At 50.4% G+C, this 24,207-nt stretch overlaps 10 protein-coding genes across 10 annotated transcripts, besides 2 other annotated features; 6 read left to right on the forward strand and 4 right to left on the reverse strand.

The window, feature by feature from the left end:
- Positions 1-260: 260 nt before the first annotated feature.
- Positions 261-2,674, forward strand: NFIA_030490 (anoctamin family protein; the record flags this gene model as incomplete). The annotated part of the gene is made up of 5 exons (XM_001262512.1): positions 261-342; positions 391-547; positions 608-896; positions 947-1,378; positions 1,427-2,674. The coding sequence occupies 5 exons, from the start codon at positions 261-263 to the stop codon at positions 2,672-2,674; spliced, it is 2,208 nt and encodes a 735-aa protein (XP_001262513.1).
- A 575-nt stretch (positions 2,675-3,249) lies between these two features.
- NFIA_030500 (putative UDP-sugar hydrolase) lies at positions 3,250-4,803 on the reverse strand (the record flags this gene model as incomplete). Its single annotated transcript, XM_001262513.1, has 4 exons — positions 3,250-3,749; positions 3,809-4,123; positions 4,168-4,598; positions 4,661-4,803. The coding sequence occupies 4 exons, from the start codon at positions 4,801-4,803 to the stop codon at positions 3,250-3,252; spliced, it is 1,389 nt and encodes a 462-aa protein (XP_001262514.1).
- Positions 4,804-5,978: 1,175 nt separating this feature from the next.
- NFIA_030510 (carboxylesterase) lies at positions 5,979-7,686 on the forward strand (the record flags this gene model as incomplete). Its single annotated transcript, XM_001262514.1, has 4 exons — positions 5,979-6,248; positions 6,305-6,536; positions 6,589-6,661; positions 6,717-7,686. The coding sequence occupies 4 exons, from the start codon at positions 5,979-5,981 to the stop codon at positions 7,684-7,686; spliced, it is 1,545 nt and encodes a 514-aa protein (XP_001262515.1).
- Positions 7,687-8,991: 1,305 nt separating this feature from the next.
- NFIA_030520 (carboxylesterase family protein) lies at positions 8,992-10,838 on the forward strand (the record flags this gene model as incomplete). Its single annotated transcript, XM_001262515.1, has 2 exons — positions 8,992-9,485; positions 9,554-10,838. 2 exons carry the CDS (start codon positions 8,992-8,994, stop codon positions 10,836-10,838), a joined length of 1,779 nt encoding a protein of 592 aa, XP_001262516.1.
- Positions 10,839-11,814: 976 nt separating this feature from the next.
- On the reverse strand, positions 11,815-12,576 carry NFIA_030530 (uncharacterized protein; the record flags this gene model as incomplete). The annotated part of the gene is made up of 1 exon (XM_001262516.1): positions 11,815-12,576. The coding sequence occupies one exon, from the start codon at positions 12,574-12,576 to the stop codon at positions 11,815-11,817; it is 762 nt and encodes a 253-aa protein (XP_001262517.1).
- A 352-nt stretch (positions 12,577-12,928) lies between these two features.
- On the reverse strand, positions 12,929-13,995 carry NFIA_030540 (uncharacterized protein; the record flags this gene model as incomplete). The annotated part of the gene is made up of 2 exons (XM_001262517.1): positions 12,929-13,575; positions 13,644-13,995. The coding sequence occupies 2 exons, from the start codon at positions 13,993-13,995 to the stop codon at positions 12,929-12,931; spliced, it is 999 nt and encodes a 332-aa protein (XP_001262518.1).
- A 480-nt stretch (positions 13,996-14,475) lies between these two features.
- Positions 14,476-14,838, forward strand: NFIA_030550 (uncharacterized protein; the record flags this gene model as incomplete). Its single annotated transcript, XM_001262518.1, has 2 exons — positions 14,476-14,522; positions 14,661-14,838. 2 exons carry the CDS (start codon positions 14,476-14,478, stop codon positions 14,836-14,838), a joined length of 225 nt encoding a protein of 74 aa, XP_001262519.1.
- A 191-nt stretch (positions 14,839-15,029) lies between these two features.
- Positions 15,030-15,683, reverse strand: NFIA_030560 (uncharacterized protein; the record flags this gene model as incomplete). Its single annotated transcript, XM_001262519.1, has 2 exons — positions 15,030-15,372; positions 15,646-15,683. 2 exons carry the CDS (start codon positions 15,681-15,683, stop codon positions 15,030-15,032), a joined length of 381 nt encoding a protein of 126 aa, XP_001262520.1.
- Positions 15,684-18,533: 2,850 nt separating this feature from the next.
- NFIA_030570 (uncharacterized protein) lies at positions 18,534-19,118 on the forward strand (the record flags this gene model as incomplete). Its single annotated transcript, XM_001262520.1, has 2 exons — positions 18,534-18,768; positions 18,841-19,118. 2 exons carry the CDS (start codon positions 18,534-18,536, stop codon positions 19,116-19,118), a joined length of 513 nt encoding a protein of 170 aa, XP_001262521.1.
- An 836-nt stretch (positions 19,119-19,954) lies between these two features.
- Positions 19,955-23,105, forward strand: NFIA_030580 (uncharacterized protein; the record flags this gene model as incomplete). Its single annotated transcript, XM_001262521.1, has 4 exons — positions 19,955-20,041; positions 20,107-20,329; positions 20,405-21,706; positions 21,763-23,105. 4 exons carry the CDS (start codon positions 19,955-19,957, stop codon positions 23,103-23,105), a joined length of 2,955 nt encoding a protein of 984 aa, XP_001262522.1.
- Positions 21,892-21,940: a microsatellite.
- Positions 23,106-23,623: 518 nt separating the features above from the next.
- Positions 23,624-23,935: a mobile genetic element.
- Between the last annotated feature and the right edge of the window lie 272 nt (positions 23,936-24,207).

The raw sequence follows: 24,207 nt of genomic DNA on the forward strand, positions 1-24,207 counted from the left end.
ATTCACGTCTCTCCCCTGTTCTGATATCGATAGATTGAATACTTTGTTGACGCTATGTCCCTTTCAGTTACTTAGGGCTAACCCTAGGCCAGCAAGCTCGGGGATGTCGTCATCGCCAGTCAACCTGGTCAGAGCGCATTATGCGGTGACGACAACTCCAGGCTCGCTCCCCTTTCGCGTCAAGCCAAAATATTCGTACAGTCTATAGTCTTCCCTCACCATCCCTCATGCTATCGTAACATTGTTCAAGGCACTATACTATGGCTTTCAATCCGGCTCCCAAGGCCGTTCAGGAGAACCACCATGTCGACTACGTCATCCGCTTCAATTATGGGGATATCGGTAGGTCGCCCGGAGGTAGCAACTGGGCCGCGATCTGATTGTTTTTAGATACCCCTCAAGCAATCAAGAGATTTGAGGTTCTTCTTCTTGAGCTCTCCGAGGTAGGATTACAGACGGAAGTCCGACAGGGGGACGAGAACTCCCTGTTTGTTTTTGTGCGGGCCGCTAGCAAGAAGAAGCTGAAACGAGCGGTTTACCAGTCTCGGTACGTAGCATTATGCTTTCTAGAGGTGTATGTTGTATGCTAACTGCTTGTGGTTTCAAGTGTTCGAGACTGGCTGTACGGCGTCCGGAATACCGAACCCGAGCCGGCGAGCTCTGCGGAGCCGCAGTCAGAAGCTGAGCGACTCCGTGTTATCTACCATTTGATTACGGTTCCAAAGGCAGAGGGCGGTGCGGGCATCACCCCCCGACATGGAGAGTGGAAGAATGTCGATGCGATCTTTCCGCTGCACGACGAGGAGACCAACAGGCAGTGCATGAGGGAGTGGAGCAAAAAGACGTTTCTGTCAACGGAGGATTTGGATCGGATTCGCAATACCTTTGGAGAACATGTGAGCTTGTCGCTGATTTATAGGATGCCGTAAACTAACAGGGGCTACAGGTTGGCTTTTACTTTGCCTTCTTGCAGTCGTATTTTCGGTTCTTGATGTTCCCCGCGGCATTCGGCTTCTCATGTTGGCTGTTATTGGGCTCGTTCTCCATCATCTACACCGTGGTCAATTGTCTCTGGTGCATCGTCTTTATTGAATATTGGAAGCGTCAGGAGGAGGACCTCAGTTGTCGGTGGCAGACCAAGGGCGTTTCTGCGGTTCACGAAAAGAGAGCAGAGTTCAGACCCGAGAAGGAAGTTCGTGATGAAAGCACCGGCGAGGTTCGAGGAGTTTTTCCCGCTACAAAGCGGATGTATCGACAGCTCCTCCAAGTGCCATTCGCATTGCTTGCAGCCGTCGCCCTAGGTGCCATCATTGCCACCTGCTTTGCGATTGAGATTTTCATTTCCGAGGTCTACAACGGTCCACTCAAGGGGTATCTGGTAAGTGTCGCTCCAAGCATTTTGCAGGTCTCATAGCTAATGATCCAGGTGTTCATCCCTACCATCTTGGTATCGGCGCTTATACCGACAATGAGTGCGGTATTGCTGACTGTTGCGACCAAATTGAATGATTATGAGAACTACGAGACTCAGGATGCCTACAAGGTGGCATTGACACAAAAAATCTTTGTTGTCAACTTTATCACCTCATACCTCCCTATCATCTTGACAGCTTTCGTCTATGTACCATTCGCCAGCCGTATCGTGCCTTATCTCGATGTATTCCATCTTACTGTTCGGCCATTCGTGTCCAAAGAGCATGCAACCAAGGCACGAACCGAATTCACCATTAATCCGGATCGGCTGCGAAAGCAGGTCATCTACTTTACCGTTACTGCCCAGATTGTCGGTTTTGCGCTTGAAACCATCGTTCCGTTTATCAGGCAACGGGTATTCCGCGAATATAAGGAATATACCAAGAAACAACATGCAAAAGCAGAGCCAGGAAATGGTGCGGGAGAGAAGAAGACCGTCTCCCTCGGCGACGACGAAGACGAGGCCAAATTCCTCACTCGTGTTCGTAATGAAGCTGAGTTGGAGGACTATGATGTCACCGATGATCTGCGGGAAATGTGTATCCAGTTCGGATATCTGGCTCTGTTCTCACCCGTGTGGCCACTTGTTCCCGTCTCCTTCTTGATCAACAATTGGGTCGAGCTGCGGTCTGATTTCTTCAAGATCTGCGTCGAGTGCAAGAGACCCTGGCCTCAGCGTGCGGATACCATTGGACCATGGCTGGACAGCCTAGGATTCCTGTCCTGGGTGGGAAGTATTACCAGCGCAGCCCTTGTCTATATGTTCAGTAACGGGCATGAGGGCCCTAACGGCGAGCCGACAACAATCCGGTGCTGGGCGTTGTTACTGACGATCTTCTTCTCCGAGCATCTCTACCTGATCGTGCGCTACGCCGTGCGAAGTGCCCTGGCTAAGCTGGAGCCTCCGAACACACGTCGCGAACGGGCAGAGCGCTTCATGATGCGGAAGAGATACCTCGACACTGTGCTCAGTGCAGAGAGCGACGACGATGCCGATGAGGTCAAGGATGTCGTATCTTCCGTCCCACCTTCCGCGATCACTCGCGAATCCTTGGAACAGGACGCTAGAAACTGGTCCAAGCAGGGGACTGATCCAACCGAGCGCTTCTGGATGAGACAGAGAGGTTGGAAGGAGTCTGCCGAGGTTGGTTTGAGCCTCATCACAAAGGCCAAGGGCCATGAAACCAAGAAGCAGCAGTAGATTGGGCTTGCAAATCTAGTTTCTCAAGTGATTATACCCCATGCAGGAGTACTCTGGCAACTTACTGCAGTTCAGCAGCTTCCGCAGAGCGTCTAGTCCAGTGCCAATAAGCATGCTTTACTTCAATTTCTTACTCCAGACGTCTGTTCATGTATCATAAAGATTGCTGTTATCCTTCGGCTGCTGGAGTTATGGCGAGAAGCGGTCAAATATATGTGGAAAAGTAACCGAAACAGGCCAAACAGCGATGTAGATAGAACATCAAATGATTATGGCACATATTTTATTCGTCTCCAATTCTCAGTCTTTTTCTAAGTGGGAGCTTTTGCAGAGTCATAGAAAACGTCTTAGATAATTGAGACAGAAGTAGTGGCAGATATTGTTGGATTTTATAGCTCTGTAAGCATACCTTGAGCCTGTGTGCCTAGTCGGAAAGGGAATATGTTGATGGTAGTGAGTCATCAAAAGACATTGAAGGTCTGACCAACATGGAAACAACAATAAATGTCCGTCTTGAGACTACCTTTCTGTTTCTAAACGTGAATGATAAACTAAAGTCGAATGCTATCTCTGAGCTAAGTCACGAACCGAATCCTCGCCTCAACAGTTGGGCTCACAATGGGCAAACTGTCCAGCCCATGCCTCCCACAAACGATAGCCCTCCGAGCTCTATCTATGCCAGTGGTATTGCCATCGTTTAAGCCTTCCTTATCGTACCCAAAGATCTGCAAGAGTAGTCCAGTATCCGTCACAGCCGTCTCCTTGTCGACAAGTGTCTCTAGGCTCTGAAAGCAGGTATATCCGTCAAAACCCGCCGCGATAAATGACGACATGACAACGGTGTATATCTGCGACGGGATGATCTGCTTCGGTGGTGCGAAGGATGATTGCACGAGAGACAGTTGTAGGATCCTGTGGCCCTCTTGTTGCTGCCAGTCCGCGACGACGTGTAGCCCAGAGCATTGCATGAATCGTCCGTCAACGTGGAGGTCCGAGACGGAGTTTTCAAGGGCCTCGTGGAGGGCGTGTCCGCTGACTCGTTTGACAACCACCGGGTTCTCGAAGGGGCAGATTTCTAGAAGGTTAGATTACTTCATGAGAGAGTTAGCGGTTGATGACAGTGTCGGGACTAACCGATGATATCCTTGACACGGAGCGGTGATGATAATGGCTCGATGCTCCGATCACATCTGATTGAGCCGCTGTTGACGAGCGCAATGTCAGCGCCGTAGTAGGCACGATAGGCGTCTGCGAGCATGTTGCCTAGATTCGTCTCTGAGCTGCGAATCACACTGCAGCGGCCGTCAAGCGGTGACATCGTGTGAACGAGTGGCTTCTGAACCTCACTGCCGACGCGCTGCTGGATCTCAGCTGCCATTTTGCGTATACGGGGGCAGACTGAGAGTGAGCTGCATTCTGAGCTCTGTGCGATGTCGACGTACTGCTTGACTGGAGCTTGTTAGATTGGCGGGGTTGCCGGCTGTGGTACTTACGTTTGACGGTCTCTATTGCGGCTCTTCCATCTGGAAGTCTCCTTGCGATTAAGCGGACAATGGATAAGCCTCGCCAGTTTGTCCCGCTTTTGACGATGCGAATGTCTCCGGCTACTTGGTCGACTACGCCATTGGACACAATGTCCTCGTTTCTCGTGCCCTGTTGGATTATCTCAGAGCTCTCTTCCGTGTCCCCATGGAAGCGATGCAGGACCTCATGATCGTGACCCCCGAGAATCAGATCAACTTTGGCAATCCCGTGTGCAGCATTATTTGCTATTCTGATATCCTCCGCGAGTCGCGAGTGAGAGATAGCGATCACAAAGTCACAACCCTCATTAAGACGCAGGTATTTCGCAAGCTCTTGAGCGACCATGGCGGGATCCTTGATGTACAACGGGGGTAAGTCCTGGCAGTTTGACGGCCAATCTCTGAGCAGGTATCTTAATCAGTAATCCAAGCAGAGAAACACTGTGCAGAGCTCCTTGCTTACGTCCCAGCCAAGCCAATAAATCCGACCTTGTACCCCTGCACTGTCCTGATGATATACCGCTCACCACAGGCAAGAGGCTCGCTTGAGACATCGCCGTCCTCAGTCACTCTAGTTACGTTGGATAGAACCCAGGGAAAGTGCATTTTGCGTGACAGTTCTACGAGTCTCGTTTCCCCAAAATCGAAGTCTGGACATGTCAGCCTGCTTGTGAACATTCACGTCATGGACAGTCCAGACCATGGTTCCCGTAACAGGCTACATCGACGTTGAGATGGTTCAAGAACGGAACCATGTGCTCTCCTTTTAGGAGGGACGCCTCCAAGGAAGGCGAGAAGCCATCGCCGCTGAAGATTACCAGTGGCTTGGGTTCAAACGACCTGATCAAGCCGGCGAAACGAGATATGAGCTCGACATTGTTGACATGGTACTACTCCTTTAGCAAGATTCTATAAATGGAGACTGTATGCAGACGTACGACATCGTTGAAATGCAGGATGCATATCTCGGTTTCCATCCTGCGATTTTCGGTCTCTTGAGCCTACGGACAGACACGATCATAAGAATATACCAGAGAGGACAAACGCAACAAGACTATAAGAGTCAGTCTGTATGCCAGCACTAGACTTATTTCGGACGCCGATGCTGGAAACAACAAACGACCAATCAGCTCCGTGATCTTGCTGAACACGATGGGTGCTTCTCGATGTGTCTGAGTCTGTTGCGTTCTCATGATTGCTCGACTGCGCAAGGGCACAGAGGAGAGCTGTCTTCATCATCGAAGGCCGGAGAAGTGATCAATATATACCACCGGCGTATGTTTGGATAACCATGACGGGCCGGAACTTTCTCCTGATACAACATGACAAAATCCATCATGTCTATGCAGGCCAAGAATGTCAACACTGGCGGGGCTTCAATGCACTTTCATAACAATCAGCACCAGTTTGAGCCTGCAAGCTAAGCATTGCTCTTGTGTCTATCCATTATCTAGAACTTGGAAGAGTGTTGAGGAAGGACGAGATTGCTACCGGTTCCGTCTCGATATTCTCAAATACTTGGCCAGATTCCATCAGTAGCCAATCAGCAAATGGCGGTGCCTGGCTTTTCGTGTTCGTTCATCGCGGCATGGTTGCGAATACGATCGTGAAGACGATCTTCCGGCTAGATCGGTGTATATTGGCCGCGATTTGGATATCATGCTAATCGAACTGTAGCACTGCCTGACTGGCAGGGATATAAAGCGCATTTGAGCGTTGAAGGTACGCTTGTGAGATGTTCCACAGCACGCATTTCCCAAAAGATCACAGCATAGTTCAGCATGTACAAGTCTTCTCTTCCGGTCGTCTTCGGCATCGTGGCTGGACTAATTTTTTCTGTGCCTTGCGCTGCTGTCAGTCCACAAGCACGGTGGACCATCGGACAAACAGTTCAGACCTCCAACGGGCCCGTCCGAGGACATGCCGCCCCTCATGCCAGCAATGTGTCGGAGTATCTCGCCATTCCGTACGCCTTACCGCCAGTAGGCAACCTGCGATTCCAGCCTCCTGTCAGGTATCGGGGGAACACCACGATTAGTGGCGAGACTTTTGTAGGGGCCGCCTCGTCACCACCCAAGGACAGAAACCACAGCGCTGACAACGACAGGGTCCCGCATGCATTTCTTCGAATCTGACAGCGTACGACGACCGACTGCCAGACAAGCTCATTGAGCAATACGGCGTAACCAGGGTCGGCCAAAAGTTCTTGGCAGAGATCGGACATCCCAATCTGACTTTCAGTGAAGATTGTCTTACCCTGAATGTCTGGACGAAGCCGCAGACCGGCGAGAAGAAGAAGGCCGTGATGATCTGGGTACATGGAGGGTCCTTCGTCTCCGGTATGTGTATCGCCCTAAGACAACGACAGAGTCAATTACTCACCCTGGTTAGGAAGCTCCGCAATTCCAATGTACAATGGCCAGTTCTTTGCCGACCAAGAGGACATTGTCCTCGTTAGCATCAAGTCAAACATCCATCCCACGCTTATTTTGCAGCCATATTCTAATTGTCCGTTATAGCTATCGCCTCAGCTTCTTCGGTTTCCCCGGAAATTCACCAAACAGCTTCAACCTAGGTCTCTTGGATCAACGCTTAGCAGTCGAGTGGGTGAGGGACAATATTGCAGCCTTTGGCGGTGACCCGTCTCGAATTACGCTCTTCGGAGAGTCCGCTGGCGGTACCTCTGTTGACCACTATTCGTACGCCTGGAAGGACGACCCCATCGTCCATGCCCTGATTGTGCAATCCGGTAATGTAGCTCGCATCGGAGGCCGCACCGCTGAGCAGGCCCGTATGTTCTGGCTCAACGCTTCGGACGCTCTCGGCTGCGGTAACCAGAGCACACATGATCAACAAGTCTACGACTGCATGATGACCAAGCCTGCTGACGACATAGCTCGTCACCTCGTCAACACCATGGCCACGACCATCAACCTGCCCTACAGTCCGGCCGCCGACGACGTCCTCGTCTTCAGCAACTACACAGATCGCCCAGCGGCTGCCGTCCCCATGCTCATTGGGACCACCGACTTTGAAAACGGCCTGTTCCGCGTCTACGTGGACGAGCCGTTACCTGACGATGCCTGGATCCAGCAGAATCAGGCTCTGTTCGACTGCCCGGCAGCTGCACGAGCCAATATCTCCGTTCAGCAGGGCAATCCGACTTGGAGATACCGCTATTTTGGCGTATTCCCGAATATGATGCTCTCCACGAAGGCGCCTAGCGGAGCATACCACTCCTCCGAGGTGCCGTTGCTCTTCGACACGGTTGCACAAGACCTCATTGCCAATACGGCCGAGGAAGTGGCCATCGGACGGTACATGCGTGGTGCGTGGGCTGCATTCGCTCGAGATCCTGTCTCTGGACTAGAGCGATACGATGAATGGCCACAATATGATGTGGGTGAGAAGACACTCATCCGGCTGGGATTCAATAATAGGACCGGACCGAACCTGGCAATGGGAAACCTCTATGATAAGGGGTGTTGATGAGCTCTCCTAGCAAGCTTGAGTTATGGTGTCACACATATATATATAGATCAGCTTTGGGGTTCCACGAGACACTCAAGCGTCCTTTCCCAATCCACCGAACGATCCAGCGTGCAAAGAGTGCAGCCCAATTCCATATCCTAAATCATAGATGTCCAGCTATCCGACTCACCACAGTAGAAAATTAGGCCTTCCTAGCCAAGGGTACAGGATCCAATTGCTACTATACTCCGATCTATCGGAGCAGACCATACCACCCACCTTAGCTACTTTAAGAATAATAGAAACTGACAACCCTAGCTTTTTAAATGCTGATGTCTAGACTGCATAGTGCGTGCTTATGGCGAAGAAGGGAGGTAGTACCGCCTCCTAATTACGCTGCATGGATTGCCTATTTTGTCATATTCTCGCGGGTGGGACACATGGATCTTCAGAGCATCTCTGAAAATATCAGGCGCGAAGTTCGGTACTCCATTGTATAGCAGGTAGACGTGGCCTAATGAATGAACGTGTACGTGGGCGTTCTACGTAAGTAGGTAGCCGCCATCCCCAGAACTCGCCCTCCCTGACGCTCAGTCAAGCTAGGGGAGCCGAGATCGTAGCTAGGTATTCTCCACTCACCTCTTTGCTGTCTCGAATAGCTTATGGCCCCTACATTAATGACAGATGTCATCTCTCCAGTGACCTTGGGGCTCAGATGCGGTCAGAGTATGTATCCAATTTACGCAGTGGGCGAGATACAGCATACATATATCATCCCTTCTCAAGTCCTAGTACATACGACCATAGGGTGTGAAAAACAGGGCTTCCCGTGCGCTCCCAGCCGTACTTAAGCCACACACCAGCCAGTTAGTAGTTGGGTGGTCACATCTAAACCAAAAATAACCGGACAAAACACAAATAAAATGAGGGCCTAATCAATGTCGAGCTCTTTATGTCTCTTGGTAACTACCTTCAAGAGGCTGCCACTGGAGTTTAAGGAGGAGAGATTTCTAGAGACTCAGGAGACCTTGTGAAACACTATTCAAGATCAAATGGCAGGGAATGCAAGACGGTAGTCGAACTCTGAGAGGTGTTGCTTTGAACTCCGATCAAGAATCATCACGGAAACTCCGACGGTGTTCTTGAGCTATGAGGTTGGGAGGCGTATGTCCCAAATCCTCTATGGAATATTCATGAATCTATGATGAATTGCATATTTAAACATGGAAACCGACTCTGTCCTCCCAGGTACAGATACATCGGGGCTACGTGCGAGGTAATGTATACGGCCCGTCAACACCGTCAGATCTTTAAAGGTACACCATGAAGCTCCCCTTCCTGGCATCTTGGTTCTGTCTCTGGCTATCCTCAGCCGTAGCTACCCCACTTGTCCAGCACAACGGCGTCTCCTACATCGGAAGAATCACCGATGACACCGAGTCCTTCCTCAATATCAGATATGGCCAGGACACAGGGAACGAAAACCGCTTCAAACGTCCGGTTCCATATTCGTATCCAACCGGTGCTATCGTGAACGCAACCCAGCCGGGAGCAGCTTGTCCGCAACAGCTGGGAAACCCGGTCCCTAGCCTCACGGGGCTATTTGGGAATACGACCCAGATCTCCGAGGACTGCCTGACCGTCCGAGTGGACCGTCCACGAAACACACACCCCGGGGCCAGACTGCCGGTGATGGTTTATCTATATGGAGGCGGGTATGCAGTGGGCCAAATCTACGATGACACGGCTTACAATCCCGCCGGTCTGGTGAGGGAAAATGCCAAAAAGGGACTGCCTGTCATCTACGCCGCAATTAAGTAAGCAGCTATTCGGTGATGTTTGATGTTGGTTCCCCTTTTGATCTTGTTTTCTCTGACTTCGACAGCTACCGGGTCGGGATTTTCGGATTTGCAGCTTCAAAAGCGCTCCGAGATGAAGACAACCTGAATGTAGGACTCCTCGATCAGCGTCTGGGCCTGCAATGGGTGCACGATCATATTGCAGCTTTCGGCGGAGACCCAGATAATGTGACCATCTTCGGAGAGAACGTCGGATGGACCAATGTGCAACTCCAGCTCACAGCGTACGGTGGCGTGAAAGCACCGCTCTTCCACCGGGCAATCCTGCAGTCTGGTCCCACATTATCCGGAGACGCGCTCACGGCCGGCCTATCCGACAACCATACCACCGCCCTCGCACAGATGCTGAACTGCACGTCTGCCCTGGACGACTCAACCGCGGAACTGAAATGCCTCCGCTCAGTTCCGCTGGGTACCCTCGTCGGCGCCGCGGTTGATTTCTCCCTAGCCTTCTCACCCCTGGCCGGGATAGGGACCTGGCGGCCCACAGCCCCGTCCTCCTTCATTCCAGACGCGCCGTCGAAACTCCTGCAGGCCGGCCGGTTTCATCGCCACGTCGACATCCTAGTCGGCTGGAACGAAGACGACGGCACGCAGTTCGTCCTGCCCACCCTGAGTGGAACCTCCGCCTTCGAAGCATTCATTCAGTACCTGTTCCCAGGTCTCTCTCCCTCCAACAACCAGCAGCTCCTAGCGCTCTACCCGGTGTCCGACTTCTCCGACAAGCCTAGCGAGCATATCGACCGCAACTTCTTCCACGCCGCGCAGGTTGTCCGCGATGCGCACTTTGCTTGCCCGTCCCTGCGTGTCGTGGAGGCATGGAAGCAGCACGCCCCCGCGCGAAAAACCTACCTATACTCGCTCAACCAGACCGTCTTCCGGGTTGGACACGCAGAGTACAACAAGAGCTACGTCGGCCAGGATCACTTCAGTGACATACCGTATGTCTTTGACTACGTGGACGTGCCGCCGTACTCGACGGTCGCAGACCAGACCGACTATAATATGGCCAGTCGGATGAGCGGGAGCTGGGCTGCGTTTGCGAGTTTCGGCCAACCCACTGTGCCAGGTCTGTCTGGACAGCAGCTCGCTGCCAGGAACCTGACTTTTGCGCCGTGGGATCCGGCTTACGGCAGGTGTGGAAACTTGGATACTGTGGCTCTCCGGGTGCTGGGCGGACCTCGTGATGGGATGGCGAGTATCCCACGGAGCGGTAAGGCGGATAGAGCAGCGACGGTGTATGACGAGAATCTCGCAGAACGGGGTGGTTTCTGGAATCGAGAAGACGTTCTGGCGCAGACGTGGATGTGATACTTAGTCTGTTAGATCTTGGCATAGGTATAGACTAGATATAGCCATATGCCAGCCAGGATCCTCGAGATTCAATCTCCCCCTCATTGTGCGACGACAGGAGGATTTGGAGTAGGCTCTTGCGAACGGTAAGGTAAATTAGAAAATATCACAAATTACTGGTAAATAAAGCTTTACTGTATTAGGAAACTAGGCTAAACCCTATATATAGGAAAATGCTTGGCTACTGCTCATCTACACAGCTCCAACAGTGAGCTCTGGAAAAAGAGGTTGTGGATGGATCCATATACATTTTGGCAGTTTGCCTCGCTGACTTGCAATGCAGTTATTTGAGACCTCAGCAAGTTCAGTGCCCTCAGAACGTGCATTTTCAACAATGAACCTCACACGTACACGCCATCAGAACCGATTAAAGGTTGAAAAGGTGGGGATATGTAACCCAAAGTCGTGACTGGGCCCCCAGGAGTGCCAGGCCTGGCCAGCTGGGCTCAGATTTGGCTTGAAGGAAGTAGCAATCTCTCTACCATAACAGACCAAATCTATTTGGCAAGAGATGGCCAACACGCTTGGATAAAAAGGGGAAAAGCCCGCTCTACTTTAATCTCCTTACATCGATAGGTCGACGAGAATTTGGACTCAATTGAATTAGCACCTTGCACCGGAATGGAAGAAAAAGTAATCGACCCTATCTCCTTCAAATCTGAAGTTGGATGCTGGCATATTTTGTCCTCACAATGAGAAAAGCAATCATGGATAGCACTGGCCGGCTTGGGCTCTAGGTGCAGATGCCTTTGGAAGAGAATTGCCCACCTTGGCCTCGGCAGTAGGTATAAAAAGCACATATGAAAGCATGAATGTCTACAATTTTTCCCTTGAGCAGATGATGAACGTGCTTCAATTGCATCCATATCATCTGATTGGAATAAAAGTCCAAGTCATAAGGATAGTTTGATACTACCGGCCTAACCTCTATCTCTCACGTCACTCTGAGAAATCCAAAACCTTTTGTCTCCGCAGCAACAGCGAGAATAGCATCAACCACAAGCTGCAAATCCCCAGTCCTAATCGGCACCCTGTGCTCCCCGTCCCACTCGACCACAGTCGCACTCCCACGCTCACACCACTCCAGCAACTTCCGATGCGACGAAAGACCCCCATCGCGCAGACCAAGTACATGAACAGTAGGCAGGTAGAGCAGCATGCCCGCATTGCCCGCCTCGTCATCACCATCGCGGACCCCCCTCTCATCTATCGGCATCAATGGTGGCCTCCCCACCATCACGACCCCAAACCTTAACTTAACGTCTCCCTCCTTCCAAATTCTTCGCAGCGTACTCGGCGCCTCCTGGGCTCTCAGCAGCACAGAAGCAGCCATCTTGGCCCCCTGACTGAACACAGCGACCCAAGGTCCCGTGGCGCCTTTCGCATCGTCATCAAAAACGGCTTGGGCGAGGGCAACGTCCACTGCCTCCCATGTCGAAGTGGGATCTGGCTCGGGTTGATCGGGGTGCTTCCCGCGCAGCCAACTCTTGAAGGGCCCGTAAGCTTCGTAGACGGGGAGGACGTCCGGTCCGGCGGTGGAGGGGAAAGGTGCTTCGGCGAAGACAAGGCGGAAGTATCGGCAGAGGTGGGAGGAGTGGCCGCGGCATTGGGCGCGGAAGATGCGGGCGTTTGTGCCGCCGCCATGAAGGCAGAGGATCCGTGGGTGATGGAGAGTTGGATCGGGTGCTGGTGTCATGTCTTTGGGTGTTGAAGGTGTAGAATGATGAGATAAGTTGGTTGGAGTAATACGATGGGTTAAGATAGTGCTGTTTTGGAAGAGGTATATAAGTCCGCTCTTGCTGAGCGGAAGCTGACAGAGCTGACAGACCGAGTCTGATTGCTCAGAGGGAGGAATCGTCAATTGGACAATCTTAAATAAGGGCCTGACATCAAGTCCGCTTTATGCCCTGGTGTAGTCTTTATTGATAATCCTGTCTCTAGAATGAATGGGTTTATGCAGATCCAAATTAAGGCAAAAAGTCATTAAGCCTGTCAACAGCAATACTTGCGCAATGCAAAACTATAGTAATGAGCAGGACAGGTATGTCCTATATTGATACACTCCCTGTTACGCGAATAAACTCCTCGACATGTTTCCACATCTTATCCTTCAACCCGCTCTCCCTCAACTTAGACAACACCTCTTGCACTTTGGTCTCCCCATCTAGATGCACTGAGTACACACCACTACCCTTCCTTCCATCAGTCCCCATGGCAATACCGACTCCTTCAGAGGGCACGCCCTTGGCATCACCAGAGGCGGGTGGGAATCTTATACTAGTAGCAAAGAAGGTTTGCCGCTCACCAACCTCCTCAGTGGGGATATACAAAAATGGACCAATGACCTTGAATAAACCCTTGGTGATCACCATCCCAACGCCCTTGGTGCCTCGCGCGAGGTCTGTTTTAACAAATCCAGGATAGTCATGTATGAAAGAGACCTCTGGTGCTCTCTGGGCTAGTACCTCAAAGGAGAGCGTCAGCATGGACGCAAAATGCCCGCGTCCTGCAGTGGCAGATAGCTTAAACCCAGGGAAGTCGTCAGCAATGATAGGGCCCTCCTTGCCGCCGGCGAACACAGTTATGACCCTGCGCAGCGCAGGGGCGGTACGGATGAGTGGGAGGAGGTTCACAGCAAAGCGGATGCGGGAGTAGTACGTCAGTGCAGCAAAGTAATGTAGATTTTCCACAGTCCCTATATTTATAGCCACTAAGTAAGGGACTGATCTGTAATCACTTTGATTATGGGTGGGGGGCACTCACTTGTCCCAGTGATAAGACTGCCAATACTTAAAAAGAGCAGACTAATTGCTGTCTCTTTGGCCCTAATCTCCTGGCAAACCTCGTCAACGCTCTTGAGCAGACTGGCGTCACATTGCAGAAAGAAGTAGCTGCCCTTCGGGTTGATGGTCTTGAGTTCTGTTTTAATGCGTTCCGCCCAGCTGGCTGTGCGGCCAATGAAGTAGATGCGTGGTGCATTAGTATGTTTAGCAAATTGCTTTATTGCTGTCTCACCAATGCCGCTTGTTGCACCAATAAAGATGGCCACCAGGCCAGCAGGGAGGGCTGAGTCAAGCTGTTGGTTAGAGGCCAGGATTGCTCTGAGGGAGGCCATTCTGCTGCTGGTGTGATAGATAATTTCCCTGGCTCAAGGCTATAGATATAGATAATAGCTGCGCTGGTGCAGTGACAACTTCATGGGAACCATTCAAAGGGGACGCGGTAAGCCTCTCCTGCGTTTTCTTTCAACTGGATAAATCGATGACCAGGGCATGGTTGAAGGAAGGACGATGACTTGCTGATGTGCCTCCGCGACCCAATTAAGAAAATCATCCAGCCGAGTAGACTAATCTCGGAGTTTGAAGTATCGATGAATCCTTCTCGGAGTTACTCAAACTCCAAACTCCAAACTCCGAAGAGTGTCCGGTTGACTAGGCAATTGACAAAAGAAAGACAAACAAGGGATAATTATCCCTGACTCGATGCAGGCTCATGTCACATCGACCTCAGACTCCGGATGACAGCCAAGCTTGACTGTGTTCATTGACTGTTTCTGATCCCCCCCCGTGCAAAATCTCACCTCAAACTCCCAGCTATGCCCAACCAGGCAGCTTATCTGCCGGCTGCTCTGGCCAAGGGGACGTATGTGACTGTGCCAGAGCCGCTGATGGTGGCAAGCGTTTGGAGTGTGTTCAGGAGGCCATGGACATGAATATGAAGAAAGTATCTGCTAGCGAGGAGGCTGTTACTCTCTGATCAGCTTCTTCACTCATTCGGTAGATACAATAAACAAGAATTCATCCATAATGGCTGTCACATCGACCACAAGATCGTAGTGCTCTACACCCCCTCCGTCCCCTTCGCCCCATCCTCCGTCTGCGGCTTCTTCCTCATATCTACGCAACCCATGAACCACGAGAAGACAAAGGAAACCCCACAAATCCCCGCCGCGAAGTAGAAAATCCGATCGATACTCTTTGCATACGCCAGTAGGACTCCCGAGGGGGATTTTCCCGTGGTGGTGTGTTTGAGTGAGAAAGATCTGGAAGGCTTACGAGAGGATGCCGAGTGGAGTGCGTGCACTGAGTTTATCGGATGATATATCTTAGAAAACAGTATAGCAATAATGAGTACGATTTTCCCCGAAAATCATTCTAGCAACCGCATAAGCGACTGCACCGTATCCCTCACACAAGTCTTCAAATCCCGATACTCCAGCCCCAAAACCTCCCGGGACTTGGAGTTATCCCACCCATACACATCAGCGTGAAAATCATCCGGCATATCCCTCGGCAACCCCCCCTCAGCATCCGGACACACCTCCCTTATAACATCCGCAATCCGCTTATTCGAAAAGAACCCGCCAACCGTGAAAAACCGCCGCCCACCGTCCTCGACAACCTCGATGGCGCGCACATGCGCCTCCGCCACGTCCCGCACATCAGCGAAGATATACACGGGCCCGGTGGGCGGTATCCCCTCCGAAATTTCCCTAAGAGCATGTCCCGGATACGATGGTTGGAGGTATTCAGTTCATCCAGGCTGGCTAGATGGGGGAGGTGCAGGCCCAGAGACAAGTGGCGGGTTGAGCACGACGAGGTCGAAGGATGTTCTTTGGTTGCAGACAAAATCCCATGCAGCTCTTTCGGCGTAGATCTTCACCCACCGTCAGTTATCGCCTCAGGCAAAGAACCTACTACAGGAGACTGGGAGTTAGTCCAACCCATTGATGGCCTGTATGTAGTCTATGTGGGACAGGAGCTACAGAAGCTGTCCCAGGGTCGCCACAATGCAGCCCTGCATTGGGTTAAGCAGCCTAAAGATAGTGCTGCGCTGGTTGTTTACCTTTTACATAGTGGGGGTAAAGAGTAGCATGCCAGGTTTAATCTTACATCTCAATATTATCTACTTGAATATGAAATGGTACAAGAGTTATTCCTCGCCTGCCTATGATACCAGCCCCTAAAATGATCTAATATGAGGGCGATAACCACGCCGATGGAGCCAATGCACACTTCAGCCCATTGAACGGCTTACTATTCCATGAAACTCACCTACAAACATTGGTTAATGAGATCTGGAGGCAAGCAGACTTCTTCATCAAGATTATCAACCTAAATATCTTAGATAAATAATATGTGTGTGCTGGTGATCTTTAAAATTTGGAACCTTTACAGCATGTATACAATTCCATTAACCCCCTGCTAAGGCTTCCAGAAATGCCTGAGGATTTCTAACCACTGGTGGCTAAACATATAATCACCTATACAGACTGAGTCATCATGGATATTATACTAAAGTAGGGTAGTGCTACAGTCCCTCTTGATAGAATTAATATTCCTTTCTATAGCTTGTATCTATGTCCCTGCATGGAGGGTTTCCACCATATGCTGCTGGATAATCTAGATCCCTGCTGTCTCAAGCTCTCTATACTTGAAGGTTAATATATTCCTAACTTAACCAGTAGGCCTTTTTCAATTAGAAGGGACTATTTTAAAGAAATTTAGAAAATAATAGGCTTAAACTGTGTGGCGAAGGTGCTGGAAAGCTAGGAGGACTGGATGCAGAGGATTAAGGAGGAGTAAGCATCTGCGTAATTCTTCTTCTATCAGTACTAGAAACCTGACCTATCGCGTCAACTCCTTAGCCATTTAGAAATAGCTGTGACAGTCTATTCCAGCATGCGTCAAGCCTGCCACACCAAGTCCAGTAGGTTAAGAAGCGGCAAAGTGAGAGGTCAAAAGGAAAGGAAGAAAAGAACGAGGGGTAGTGGAAGAGATATACCCAAGTCTTACCAACCCAAGGCAAACAGTCCTGATTGACATTTGACGTCTCAAGACTCAGGAATTCCTCTAAGGACTCAAGTTTTGGAACTTTGATCGAAGATCTCATCCTCATCTCTCGAACGGAAGTCGAATGTAAGAAATTTGAGACTGTCCTTATGCCATGAAAGTGCCCGAATGATTGTCGCAGGATTTGTATCTTCCAAGCAATGTCCTGAAGGGGAACGGTAATCTTTTGCAATGTCTTTTGTCCTATCCGATCTCCAACTCGCTGGAAGATGAATGGAATCGTCACGATGCAGCTGCGGATGTGGTAATGCAATATTGTGACGTCCTTGATGGAGGCCCTCTGAGAGGCCGGCCCAGGCGAGAAACTACGACCTCCGCTGCATCTCATGGATTCATGGCTTAACCCCAGGATGCACCACAAGTTCAAGAAGGCGTGAGCACATGCGAAGTGGAACCACCTACCGTACACGGTAAGTGGTCGCGTGCTACTAAGGAATATTTGGAGAATTCAGAACCTTCAGGCAATCCCGAGTTGAAACATGTGCTGCTGTTGCTGGCCGAACGACGTTTATCTGACCCCGCATTCCGCCTGAATTGCATTCTGGGGCTTCAAGAAACGCCATGCTCTTTTAGCCCTTTTCTTTTTCTCTTAAATGCTGGACGATTTTGAAATCTGTTTAACCGCTGTTGGGAAACGATTGGATCTATCAAATCATGGGCTAGAGCTGGGAAGGAAGTTCTTGATGCCCCTTAACAAAAGCGCAAAATAGTGAGTGACTCATTGGTCCCACTCCTTCAGTTATCGCCCACTTTCTGGGAGAACTTTTCCTTTCTCCTTAGAATCCTTTCTTTTAGATAACAAAAAGGGCTGGTGGCCCCTTCGAGGCAAGCTCAGTGTGGGCGGCTGCGTAACCAATTATTTGAGAATATGTGCCGAGGTAATAACACCTAGAATTGAGAACCTGTGAAATCGACGCCAAAATGACCGCTACCGGGCCATAAAGGGCACCTGTAATTTCACCCAGCCAGCGGCCGCTTTAGTACCGGAGCAGGTGCTCAACACCACTATTCAATTGTATTGATCACTGTCCTGAGGTGACAAACCTTGGCGAGCATTCGCTCAGTTTCAAAACTCGACCAGAAGAAATAATTTAGCCGCTCTTGAATCAAAACCAACGGTTCTAGAGCTAACCGTGTCAGCCTGAAAGAGGAAATTGGAACCTCTATTTAATATTAGAGGGAGGTTAAGAAATTGTACATATGCCCGACGGGCTAGAGCTCTATCAGATTAGCGCCTAAGGCCCCACAGTTCTCAGTTCGGAGACAACACTTTCGGAAGTAATCATTCCTGACACTAGGCCTTTATCCTTAAGCTTGCTTCTGGATTAAGGGGCATAAATATTCAAGACTTTTTGAGATGAGAAGATGAGGATGGTTAAAGGAAAAAAATCACTTATTGAAGTGGTGTTGAGTATTTTAATCGCAATGATCATGGAGATGTAACCCTAGGCTGGTGAGCATGTCGGCCGGGGCTACTGGACACTTGTTTAGCCTACCTTAGTGGTATTATCCATAAGTATTACTCTGAAACTTGGCGAATGTGCACAGACCAACCATATTACTAGCCCCTGGTGCTTACTCCGGCAAGCTTTAAGTCAAGAACCTGACATCCCCTCTTCCATTTCAATTAATAATAATGATATTGAAAATAATCACAATAATGCGGACCGTTGCAAAGATCCTATTTCCCTGTCTGGTTACTTCAGTTATAGTCCTCGCATGTTGGCAGCTTCTCCCCCATCAACTCCAAACAACAATACAAGCACGAACTCAAACACAAGCACAAGAGCAACAACCAGAAATGGAGAGGATCGATTGTGTGCAACATGAGCCCGAAGGTCGTGTCTGGGTAGGCTACGGCTCCGGCCCTGGGGTGAAGGTGTTCGGGTACCCCTCCAAGGGTGGTGTCTATGTCCTGGATAACTGTTTCGGTGTAGAACTGGACTTTCTTGGACTCGACCGGTTCAATAACACCGAACGCCCATCTAAGTTAGATCCCGACTGGCAAGCGAAAGAGGACGCACACTGCAACCGGAGTCAGTTACCATTCTCCTTTCCCCTGACTTTCCTTTTTTTTATTTTTGTTGTGCATGTCTAATGTCTAAAAGTGCGTCGCCTCGGCGCTACCTGGTGGCGAAGAGCATCCGATGAAGTTTTGGAGCATGAACTAAGGTACCCAAAGCCTACGGATGTCTATCTCCGAGTGGGCTGGCCGGCCGGAGGTGGTGTATGGGTTTTACACACGACATTGGATAACGCAGGAGATATAGGGGCAGCGCGGATCCACAATGCGCATGATATGGAGGAACGTTGCAGATGGATCGAAAAGCTGGGAGGCGTCTTCTACGCTGACCCCAAGGACTGCCCCTATCTGGATCTTCCTTGACTTGACTAGCATAGGTGGTGCAAGACTGTAACTTTTATCCGAGGACCGTGGGATTTAGCCAACCAATCACCCGCCAACCCAAACAGCTAGCTAAATCGACGATTCTCTAAGCAAACCTATGCATGTAGGCTAAGTACTACCGTGTCAGCCAGTAATCAATGCAGAAGGAGGTCATACAAAATAACAGATAATTACTAGATAGCGGCAGAATGAATACTATTCGTTCCCTGCAAAGTACCACCGTACTACAAAACCACCGGGGGCAACTAAGTAAGGTAGTATCATTTAGTCTTGAGAAGTATCACAATGTCGCTTATAGTTTACCCCTCCAATGCTCACTGAGCTGTTGAGATATCAGGCGTTTGCAAAAGCATCCGAACGGGAAATCTAACTATGTATATATGTGCTGTTATGCCATTTGTTGCAGACTCATACGAAGCCAGACAAAGCGACTATTTTGGCACCTGCAATGAAGAACAAGATGAAGTACTTGGGTTTGTCGTATACTGCCTTAGGGCTCTCCGAAACTGCTCAACGCTAGACTGGTCATTTAGTCCCCTTTCGAGACCGCCACAAATGCTACCTCAAAGGCTGCAATTTCTTTCTATCTACCTAGCGTCGGAATGTTGGCGGAGATGTGACCCTTTACGGAAGAACACCATGGTGTAGCTGAGAATCCCACTTGCTCGTGGTTGAGGTGGAGCTAGAAACAAGCCCTAACAGTCGATACACGCTCGGCCATGGAGGCGACTGGGCCTTTAGGAAAGAGATATAAAAGAGCACTTGTCTCGTAGTTGTCTGTTTCCACACCTTTCCCCTCGCTCACGTTCGCGACAATGAACCGATTTGCAGTGCTTGCCATGGTGATGGCCTTTCAGGTCATCCACCAGGCAAATGCGAAAGCTGTGTTTGCACATTTCATGGTACCTCCGTCCATTCTGAAACTTTCCTGTTGAAATGAGCGAGAAGGACAATAATACTATTTAAGGTCACAAACTCAGAGAATTACACTGCTTCTGACTGGCAGTCCGACATTGGATTGGCCCAGGATGCCCATATCGATGCGTTCGCCCTCAACATGGCATGGGAAGACAAGACCAATGACGCTTCCGTGGAAATGGCCTTCACTGCTGCCAATGCGAAGGGATTCAAGCTATTCTTCTCATTTGACTATGCTGGCAATGGACCATGGGACCAAGATGTTGTCATCAGTATGATCTAAAAATACGGTTCCAACTCTGCATACTTCCAGTACGACGGAAAGCCATTCGTGTCTACTTTCGAAGGACCTGGTAATGCAGCTGACTGGGTCACGATCAAAGCAAAGACAAATTGCTTCTTTATGCCGGACTGGTCTTCTGTCGGCGCCAAGCCAGCGGTGGGATTGGCAAATGGCGTTGCTGATGGATTGTTCAGCTGGTCTGCGTGGCCATGGGGAAATCAGGGTATGGATACCTACACCGATGCCTCATATATACAATATCTGGACGGGAAGCCATATATGATGGCTATCTCTCCTTGGTTTTACACCAATCTGCCAGGATACAACAAGAACTGGCTTTGGAATGGTGGTAGCCTCTGGTTCGACCGATGGCAAGAGCTTTTCGGTCTTGACCCAATGCCAGAATTCGTTGAAATCATTTCTTGGAATGATTACGGTGAATCCCATTATATTGGTCCCATTCGCGAGAACGCCTTGGCTGCCCTTGATATTGGTAAAGCTCCGTACAACTACGTGTCAGGTTATCCCCATGACGCCTGGCGCGATATGCTTCCTTTCTTGATTGATTTGTACAAAACTGGAAGTGCCTCGATGGACAATGATATAGCTACCTTCTGGTATAGCCCTAATCCGCTAGACTATTGCAGTGCTGGGGGGACAACACTCAATACCGCCTCTCAGTTGCAGATTGAATTCGACCCAAAGGATAAATTGGAAGCCCGGATCTGGGTTATGGCATTATTCAGCGACGGCAACGCTGCGGTGTATGTCAATGGTCATGCTGTGGAGTGGGACTCTATGCCGCAGACCGACGTTAAAGGGGACGGTGATATTGATGCTGGTATCTGGTTCGGTAGCGTCGCTGCACCACCTGGCATGGTTACCGTCGATTTGTTTGTTCGTGATTCATCGACGAGTTTCCTCAAAACCATCGACATCACCACATCATGTGATGGGGGCTTCAACAACTTCAATGCGTGGGTAGGAAGTGTTCGAGGGGGGTGGTATGGTCCGTCCTCTACTTCAGTCGACTTGAAAGACCAGGTGTGTGTTAAAGGGAAGGGCGCCTACGACTTCAATCCTCTTTGCACCTTTACTTGCTCCTACGGGTATTGCCCTGTCGGCGCATGCACCTGCGAGCAGATGGGTGTTGCCCTTACTAAGCCTAACGCGACAGGAACGACAGGCTACCCAGCAGAAGGAAAAGATGCCAACTACAAGGGCCTATGCAGCTTTGCCTGCAACTACGGCTATTGTCCATCCGGGACGTGTGACACCATCCCATGCCGGTGCCAACAGTCTCGGACTTCCTGCCGCCAGCCTGCGTTGCTGGCACTGGAGACGGCGCAGTCCTCGGATTGTGTTCGTATGCATGTAGCTTCGGCTACTGTCCCATCAATCTTTGTACCTGCACCAAAACAGGCCCTCTTGTGCAACCACCGGCCCAGAGCGAGAGTGCTGGTATGGCAGCTCCCGGCCAGCCTAAGAAGTTTGACAACCTCTGTGACTTCACTTGCAGCAGAGGCTACTGTCCACCTGGAACCTGCATATCGGAGGCGGAGCAGAGGATTACGGAGGCGGAGCAGGAGATTACGGAGGCGATTGCCACGAGTGGTTATAATATTTCCGACTTCGCCGACTTTAACCTTACCATCCTAGGGACGGCGCTGACTGGCGAGGACGGGTGCACCACTCTCCAGAAAAAGCAGATCAGATCGGGATGGGTGGAGTCCTGGAAGATCATGAATTACATATATAAGGTGGCCAAGGCTGGCATCGACTTCAACGAGGCCGCTGCTGTCGAGTACCTGGGGCCACCATCGATGAATCAGGACCAGTGGAGCAACTACAAGGCTATATATCTGAACCTTGCCACCATCCAGCCCGGCTGGAAGATTCTCGACCCGTTCGACTGGTTCGCCTGGAAGATTGCGGTCCGGTGCGATGACCCGGGGTTACAATGCTCATGCGGGAGAGACGTCAACACCATTGCCTACACGGTGCAGAAGGACCCCAAACACCAGGTCGCAGCCATAAATTTTTGCCCGCAGTACTTCTCGTTGCAAACGCTAAAGGACGCAATGTACTGGGCAGACACCACGCACACTCCCGGGGAATACGCCGACCTGAATAACTACTACAATAATCAGGCCCTGGTGTGGATTCATGAACTGCTACACATCGACTGGGTGTCGATGGCCTCAAGCAGTGGAAATATTCACCATGTCTCTGACATCAAGGTGGGATACGAGGAAGGGAACAAGGGCGTCATGAGGTACTACACTGCCTACGGGCCGCGGATGTGCAAAGCACTGGCGCGCTTGGGATGGGCCACAGGCAAATGGACCATTCAAAACGCCGACAGTCTGACCTTGTATGCCTTCGCCAAATACGTCCAGAACGCGCTTGGCAACATCTACCCGCACCTCCCCCTGGCGCCACCGGCCCCCAAAAGCGCGACAATTCCTTTTGAGATCGACGACCTTTTCACACTCTATAATAACGGCACTGGTGAACGGGTTTTGAACACCACCCTCGACAACAAGTTGGAGTGGAGTCTAAGTCAGGGGGTCTGCGCTGCTGCCGATGATGAGGATGGTGATGAGGCTGCCAGTGCCGTGATGACGACTATGACCACCTGGCCTGTTGAGACAGACTACCCTTCGGACTATCTGTCCAGTTGGTCATCATGGGCCGGCCTGACGCCCACAACCACAACCACAACCACAGCGGCAGCGGCCACCGCAACCGCATTTGGACTATGAGCATCTACAGCGAGGTAAATTGTGCTGGTGACCACTATGTGGTGGATGGTCAGAACCTGGACTCGATAAGCGATCAGTGCTTGGTGATCGCCGATCTTGGCACGTCCGACAAAAGCACGGGCGCCTCCTGCAAGTGGTACACTGCCGGCAGTGATACGTACATCTTGTGCGATCAGAGCACGCTGACTGAGCCCCTGTCATGGCAGCTGACGGGGACCGGCGCTGTCTGCACAGCATATGACAACAGCAGCTTTAACGATGATGGGAAGGAGGATGCGTACATGGTGAATGAAGGCTGCCATAACTATAGCGCGGACGACCAAGATACAGAGAGTTGGATAGCCTTGAAGTGCGGTCTTTAACTTGGAATGTGTTTAACCAATTATTTGAGAATATGTGACTAGGTAATAGCTTAAGAACAACTTATTTTCTAGTTCTAATCAATACATGTGATGGGCCTGAACCTTCCGGTTGTGAACCAGGCCGCCTAGGCTAACGTAGCTTCACGGCAGCTTCACTCTCTTGAGATTTTGATCAATTGTAGAAATGCTGAAACTCATCCTATAGGAATATCGCCATCTCGTCAAGGTATGAACGGGTCTTCTTGAGGAGATGATAGCAGAGGGCTTTAACCATAATGGTGTGAGTCTCCGGGGGCGTCTGCCCTTATTTGGGTGTGCCTTTACACTTCCAAACAGGTCCATCTTGGTGACATGCCTAATAATATACTTGGATGGCTGTCAGTCGCGTTGGGAATCTGGAAGTGAGTAAGTTCATCGCTCAGTTATCATTTCACGGATAAACTCCAGGGTCGATGGAACTCGATTGGGTTCATCTTTTTACCATACTGTACTCCGTATACGAAGCTTTATTGTCTAGTTAATAGAGTCTTCAACTCACAACACTCTTATCTGTATGGGAAGTCGCATTCCTGCAACTGCATGACTTTGTATGCCTCTTATTAAGCAGCTTATACCTGTACTTAGGGCTCCACACCACTGCAGTTAGAGGAGACGGCATTCTGTCATTAAATCTTGGCATACACTGTAACTGTCTCACTAGAGATCTGGTCCCAGTTGATGATAATATTTCATCTTGGTCA

The sequence above is a fragment of the Aspergillus fischeri genome, genomic scaffold (genome assembly GCF_000149645.3).
Source record: "Aspergillus fischeri NRRL 181 1099437636261 genomic scaffold, whole genome shotgun sequence".
Classification (NCBI taxonomy): Eukaryota; Fungi; Ascomycota; class Eurotiomycetes; order Eurotiales; family Aspergillaceae; genus Aspergillus; species Aspergillus fischeri.